The following is an 8031-nucleotide window of genomic DNA, read 5'->3' as shown; positions in this document are numbered from 1 at the left end:
CCTGAAACTTCTTTCTAGATTTATAGAGTCTATAACACATCGCTTTGACCGAGTCTTTTTAAAAATCTGAGAAAATTAATCTGTTACATATATAATTTATATTTAATATATATCTTAAAATAAGTTATAATTTATACAGTTATATATCTTCAAGTTCTGAAAGGGTTGACTGAACATTTCACAGCAGAATCGATTTTATAATTATGTCGCGACGAAATCGTACGAACAAATATGACGAGTTCGAAGCGCGAAGAAAAGTATTATGCGTAAACGTAATATCATTCAAAATATTTGATAAAGGGAATCCGTATGGAACTGTAGGCGTAAGAGTAGAGAACGACGTGGATGTTTAATACAACCCTCTGCTGTAATATGAACTATATACATAACTGCAAGCTGACGCCCCGGATCGATGTTCCAGGCGTCGGCGCCGGTAAGCTCCAGCTCTTTCCGCCGTCATTTTCTGAAGCGACCGATATGATACGAGATACGATATATAAAATCAAACGCGAAATTAAATTTTATTCGCACATTTCGCAGAAGAGAAACGGGCCAGGTGGAAGTTCACGTCGAGAGAGATTAATTTCTGAAAATTCTAATTTCTCGAAGCTGGATTAGAAAAATCCACATTAAAATTAAATGACATTCTTCACTCCGTTGTGTCTTATTCCCGCATTTTTATTGTAATTTTCACGAAGAGCGCCTTAAATATTTATTACAAAATTGCTTCGGAACTGAGATTTCGGAAAGCCGTTATTTACCATCATTTTCCAGTTCTAGTTATACGACATTGCTTGCTCAAAATTTTGTTATTATTGTATTATTGTTATGTATTGTTACTTATTATTTACTCTCTACTCGAAGTTTAATTCATGGAACGTAAATGATTTATTTCTTACTCTTAGAAGTCGTCTCTGTCTATCTTATTAGTTTGAATCACTATATTTTTAATAATAAATAATAGGTCACAATATTTAATTACATAGTATGAATATAAGGAAAAATGAAAAGAAATATGATTAAAATTGATATTGTATCTGATCTTTGTTAAGAAACAATCTACGCTAAATCTTTCCCCGAAATTCCGTTCGCACCCTGTACTACCCTACATGACGAAAATAGGGCGATTTCTAGCAAGTTCACGGGAATAAACGGGATAATCGGAGCGAGTCGCGTAAACGCCGTCCTTCGGATTTCGCACGTGTTCGTCCGATCCGATTTTGATGCGTCGCTAACAATGCACCCGACCCCGTTGCATCGTCGCCCACAACGGGGTCACGCCTATGAGCAAAATTATAGGATTTCGTCACGGATCTTTCCAGACTTTCCTGACGCTTATTACGCGGATTCGTCGCGGAAATCCCTCGAGCAGTTGCGATGAGAGGGTGATCTAACGCGAGAAACCGACGCACGTAGGAAAAAAATAGAAGTCAATTAATATCGCAACGCATAATATAAATTAATATTTAACGATAGATATGGTATATGTTAAAAAACATGTATTCAGGTACAAATTAATGTCAAGTGTTATTAAATGTAATAATGGTTTAATGTTATATAATAGATAGATAGATCTCTAAGAATTGATCTATTTTATTTTAACTGCGTTCAATCAGAATAATCCCGTAAAACGTCGCATGCAATACTCGCATGCAATAAGAGAAATCTCATTAGAATATAGATATTGAATTATCAGTAAAAGATAGATGAAATCAAAATTCTCATTTTCAACTTTAAATCTTAACAAACGACAAAGTATACACGTATTGGAGCTGTAAACACATACTATTTCAAAAAGCAGCAATTATAAAAATAAAAATAAAATAAAATTATTCGAGATGTAGAATAGAGTATAAAGCATATTTTTTGCGAACAGCTCCATGAACACAAAACTTTGTTACTCTTTATTTGTTGTTTTATATAGTCTTAAATCCATTCTTTCACACACACACATATATACTTAATCTTTACAAATCTAAATGCAAATTTTTTAACAATTTGTATTTTATCGTTAAATATTTTTTAGTCAGTAATAATACATTGCATTATTCAGTTTAATCACGTCTTTCTTTATTTTTTCCCTTTACTCGAAGCAGTGTATATTAAATATTGTGATCCATTGAAAATATAGCGGCTCAAATTAATTATTTGTGTACGTAAGTGGAATTTTCAGAGTAAAAATCAAATTCGTTATTTGTGAGTTGGAAGTTTAAAGTACGAAAGCATATTCTGCAGATCATGAATTATTCGAAAATTTTTAGGTGACGAGTTTTAATATTTAGCTCGTTATGTATCAACATTGTCATCATTTTATCAACATTGTCGACGTAAATTGAAATCAATCAATCAAGATTTCATTAAGATAAGGCAACAAACTTTTTAATTTCTTTATATAATTCCTCTATCTGCAGATTCTCGCGATAGCTCAACATATTTTTCTCCGAAGAAAAGACTAATGAAGGAGACGAAAAATCCGGCCAACACATTGAAAAAACTAATTAGCTTGTTTATTACAAACTATAAATTCAGCATAAACCAATATAAAAATCAATTTAATGCGCGGATGAAGGTGCGATAGAAATTTTCATACGTTTCTTTTCTTTTCCTCATTTATCACTCCTACATATCACTCATTTCCTACAACAATAACATAACTGAAAAATTAGGATTTTTAATTTGTTTGCAAAAAATGATGAGAATTTAATATACTGAATAAAGAGCTAATACCTATACCTATAGTTAGATCTTTTTATTTTTCTAATCAATTATTACACCAAAATCACATTTAAAAATAATATTACAAAATTTTAATAAATTCAAAACATTCAAATTCATTTTTTGAAAAACTTAATTTTTTGAGTTACGTTATCGTTGCAATTTAACTAGTCGTACACACGGTAAACTTCTTTATCTGATGGTATTGCGATACCGCGGTTTCAAAATTTACCGAGATCCTCGTTAATCGGTGGTCCTGATTACATATTGATGTGAGAAAAAAGAAACAAAACAAAAAATTCTTATTGTACATATTGACCTTACATTATATTTATAGTCCAAATAACGCATCCTTATTCGCCAGGCCGAAAAGCTCGATTTTAGCGTTGTTCAGTTCCTGTCCATCGCTTCCATCTTACAATCTTTCGGTCGATACCCGAGATCTGCTCTCGCGGCACCGGTAGGCCGCGTCGCGGTAAGCACCGCCCAACGGGGATACGAGGGGTACGAGGGGGCCCCCAATGTCGTGGCTGCGTCGCGGCGCACGCGTCTCGCGATGAGCGTTCCGCGCGCATTCGGTGATCACGAAGGGGGCGGTTACCCCCGAAGGGGGGGGGGTGTCCACGAAATTTCCGAAAATGCACTATCCCGGTGGAGGGTTCTCAGAAGAACGGGACGCTTGGGCCCCGAAACGTCGCAGGACGTCGTCCGAGTGTCGTCGCGCGCGATTACCCCCTCTTTTTTTTAATTTTTTTCCATCCTCTGTAAGTGAGTGAGTCAAGCACGCTGGTGGTATCCGCTCGTCGCTGGACAGGAAGCGGGATATGAGCTACACCGAACCGCTGTGGGAGATCAATGGAAATCAAGCACCAGTGAGTTCCGCACAACACGATTCACGGTGTCACTAACTTATTAATTATAAACAAGACAGAAAAGAGAGAAGGCGATCGTTATCGGCATGTTTTCTCGCTGTCGATTTGACTATAATTAAATTATAAATGAACCGAAAAATACTGCCTGTGATAATTGGAGCAGAGTGATTAACGCACATATCGCCAATAATCAAGTGAGATATACATCAGGATCAGATTACAATTGCAATCCGATGTGATGCATTTTAATAATTAACAGTTAATTATTAAGTCGAAATTAAGAGTGATTTCGATCAAACTCCGATTATCTCAATCGGTGATTAATCTATCTAGCTAATACTGAAAGATTGGATTAATTCGATTAAAGTTAAACGAAGTTGATAAAGGTGTCAGATACATTTCACGCGAATATCACAGGATGCAAAAGGTGCAAGGATATTTAAAAAAATTTCCTGATTATATTTTATCATAATTTAAAAGATTTATGATATTACAGTCATTATATTATAATAACATCTAAAAAAATATATCTTAATTATTTTATGATTTAATAAATTTGTGATATGATTAGAAAATAAATTATAAGTCAATAAAATTATAATATTTATATTTTAAATGTAATTTTATTTCTAATTATGTATAATCTATTAGAAGCGCTGTAGATATCTTCCGGATTCTCGCGCGGCTTGTATTGCGACCGATTCTCTCAGACGAAATCTCATGTGTTCTTTGAAACCTACATGTAACAGGTAATCGCGGCGGAGATGTCGCAGTACGTCGGCAGTGAGATCGCCAGCTACCCGATGTGGGACAGTTCCGTTTTGTACCAGGCACAGCCGCCTGCTCATCCGCACGTGAACGAGCACGGATTGTACAGGCAACCTTGCGCGTTGTTGCACCAAAGGTAATTCATTCCACGAAGCTGACGTGGAACTGTCCACAAGAGAGAGAGTCGAAAGGTAAAGGGATATTTAGAAGAAGATTTATTAATTCTTACATAACGTTTTGTTGTGGTTTTATTGTTTTGTTCTGAAAGAAGGATTTTGGTCTGGTGCAAAATTATTTCTGCACTACGTAGGAAAACGACCACTACAAAATTTCTGCAAGAATTATTAATTTCTCTTTTTTACTTTCCAAGAATCCCTTTACCTTTTGACTTTCCTCTATATATCCGGTTAGAATATGGTATTATTTTTTATCTGTTGAGCTTTCATGAATGCGCGTAAAAGATCCTCAGTACCGATTACTATATTGCAATCATTTGATAAAATTGTGTATAAAATTCTGGAATTTTTAGTCGTTATACGCCGAACGGCCGTTCGCCAAATTTGCCGTCGTCGACGACGAAGAAACCAAGACGTCGAGTGGCGACAGTATCACAGAGGAGAGCCGCGAATATCCGAGAGAGACGTAGGATGTTCAATTTGAATGAGGCCTTCGACAAACTCCGCAGGAAAGTAAGTACTTTTATTTTAAAAATAAAATATTTAAGTTATTAAACGTGTATTTCTATATTAATTTGTGATTAGTCTATATATCTATAAATTATCAAGACTTGTCAAATTTAATTATATATTTTAAATATTAACAAATAGTTTGAATAAAATAACACATTTTTAAAGAGAAGATATAAAAAGCTTTTTAAAACTAAATGTAAAAAATAGAAATTATTAAAATAAAATAATAATTTAATTATACAAATAAATTGAGCGTGATAAAATTAAAATAATTGTAGTTATGATGAAAAGTAAAGTTACTACAAGTAAAATTTATAAAAATTCAATTTTTGCTTAAAAATATATAGTATATGTATAATATAATATTGATAATAGGTATTGATAACATTTTATTAATTATACAAATTAATTATAATAAAAAAAGTGAGTTTTTCCTTCCCGTTTCTGATTCGTTAATCCAATCATTTCTCGTGTCCAGGTACCGACATTCGCCTACGAGAAACGGCTCTCAAGAATCGAAACATTGCGTCTAGCGATCACATACATCGCCTTCATGGGTGAACTACTCGGTATCGAACCAAGTAGTCCAAAACCGGAGTACATACCACGGGAGTACTATTTACCGAATTGAATCTCTTTCTCTCCTTTTGCACGATTAACGAGGCGCTCATGAACCTATGCAAGTCAATGTCTTATTGGCGAAAAACTTCTAGTCGGCGAAATCCAGTCTTCCATTATTGATTAGTATTATAGCGTTAAGTCTCGAAATGTAATTTAACACACGTTCGTATATAGCACATTCTTCCACAATTATATTACTCGATCCTTTTCGTCTTACTTACTACTCCATTAATTTTTTCGATACTATATCACTATTCGACATTGTTCAGAAATGGAATGGAAAAATAGTATTAAAATTCTAATGAATTTTTCGAGCATCCCTCGAAACATGTTCTAGTATCGAAAGGATTAAATTCTCAATCAAACCTTTTTTCTTATTATGCAGACGATAATCTTGTAACGCTTTATCGTGTCGATTATTGCAAATCTCTTACGATTGAAAGGGATGATTGCAATATTAAAGGATAAAATTAAGCTCCATTGTCGTTTATTCTTCGTAAATACACGCTGTATATTATAAGATGGCGTTGGACTGCAGCGAAATAAAAAAAGAAACATTTTACACAACTTTGATGTTGAGAACTTCAGTGTTGAGAAAGTTAATCGGCAAACGATGGGAATCTCATACATATCGAATTTGTAAAATTAAGAAATTATACTTTTCCGATACTTGTTGATAAGAATATATTCATTGCGACCCGTACTTGCCTTTGTTAATGCAATGCAACCCCATCTTACATCGCTGCTATTTTTTATTTTAATAATATAATTGCTGAATGTATAATATATATACTATTTGTCGCTGATTACCAAAACTGAGGAAATAAATAAGTGTCAAAATAAGTTAAAATAAAGATTTAAATGATAACATTATATCTGGCATTCTGCGAGAGTTTTGCGTTTGTACTTGGATCCTGAAAGTGATCTGAAATTACTTATCACCCTAAATTTTCAATCAGAAAACCATAAGATTTTGAGACTGTATACTTTTATATAAAATAGAATTTAATTTTTGTAAAATTGCACGGCAATATTGGATATGTCTTTACACTATATTAAGGCATCTTTATGCGTCTAAAATATGTATATGCGTATAACGTGATTTTGTGCATTTCAAAATGCGTTCCAAAGTACGTGAACAAATTCATTTAATGCAAGTGTTTATTATTTAATTGAATTCGGAATCGCGATCATTCAATTTTCCATCTTTTATACGAAATTAAAGTTTACTTCAACGGCAATACGCGACTGAAGGGAACGAGCTGTACAAAGAGGAACTCTGCACGTGCATCGCTCGATAGCGGTGGAACCTGCGCGAGATAACCCTTCGATTTACTCGACGTCGGCAAATATACCCTTTCTTATCAACCCTGCGTTGACAGAATGGTATAATCTCGCGAGATCAGAAGACCGACCGTGAGGACGATACTATAGGACGTATAGGACGTGATCGCGCTATAAGGGGATAAAGGGTTGACTGGGAGGAACCGGTGGCCACCCAAGAAGGCGGTCTCCTTTCTCTCTGTGCCGAGCCGACCGTTTAACAGGGCCCCCTTTGATCTTTTCTTTTTCCCCCCTTTTTGCCGATTATTTTTCTCTTTTCTTTCTCTTTTAAGATTGCCGCTGGAAGATCGCTCGCTCGCGAGAAAGGGAGAGAAGACAGAATGGAGACGCTCGAACGATGCGAGTGAGCTTGTTAGGCTGACGTCTCAATTTTAACGCTCTCGATCGGGAGTCGAGAAGTCGCGGGTATTCGAAGGGGAAGAAAGATACGGAAAAAGAGAGAAAGAAAGAGAGAAAGAGACAGAGATGCTGAGGGTGGGCCCCGCATGCGTGGCGGCGTTCGCATAAGCGCCAGAACGGGCCACACGCATTCACCTTTCGCATATGTATACGAGCGAATATGTACATGTATTTACACATGTATACGTATACACACATGGCGAGCGTTACGCATTCTAGATGCCACGTTCGGAATAAAGACAAGTCCCGAGAAGACAAGAAGATAAAGTACACGCAGAGGAGAGCGGGGAGCGGTAAAATAACGCGGGCTAAAAGGGCTCTCTGTCGGGTTGTGGGAGAGACAGGGGGGAGGGAAGAGGGCGAGGGGCAGATGGAAACCCCAGAGGGGACGGAAGGGAGAAAGACAACGGCGGATGGCGTCGGGGGGTGAAACCCGCGGGAAAAAGAAGAAACGCGAAGATAGGAGCCTTGGCTCATAATAGGTGGAGAGGCCGGCGCCTCTCGTAGCATCACCACGTGGCATGCGGCCAACTACTGTCTCCTGATCAATATGCTTACGGCTACCTCGCCTCTCTTTCTATCCCTTTCCTCTCGCGTCTCCCTTTTGCGCCTCTCCGTCATGA

General features: G+C 36.3%; 1 protein-coding gene across 1 annotated transcript; it reads left to right on the top strand.

Annotated features, from left to right (window-relative positions):
- The first annotated feature begins 3085 nt into the window (after window positions 1-3085).
- On the top strand, window positions 3086-6538 carry LOC139823042 (protein Fer3). Its single transcript, XM_071795312.1, has 4 exons — window positions 3086-3587; window positions 4337-4491; window positions 4885-5044; window positions 5523-6538. Exons 1-4 carry the CDS (start codon window positions 3540-3542, stop codon window positions 5673-5675), a joined length of 516 nt encoding a protein of 171 aa, XP_071651413.1. The 5' UTR covers window positions 3086-3539; the 3' UTR covers window positions 5676-6538.
- Window positions 6539-8031: the final 1493 nt, after the last annotated feature.

This window comes from Temnothorax longispinosus, chromosome 12, assembly GCF_030848805.1.
Source record: "Temnothorax longispinosus isolate EJ_2023e chromosome 12, Tlon_JGU_v1, whole genome shotgun sequence".
Classification (NCBI taxonomy): domain Eukaryota; kingdom Metazoa; phylum Arthropoda; class Insecta; order Hymenoptera; family Formicidae; genus Temnothorax; species Temnothorax longispinosus.
The sequence above is the reverse complement of the archived record's forward strand: the minus strand, read 5'-3'. Positions and strand labels throughout refer to the sequence as shown.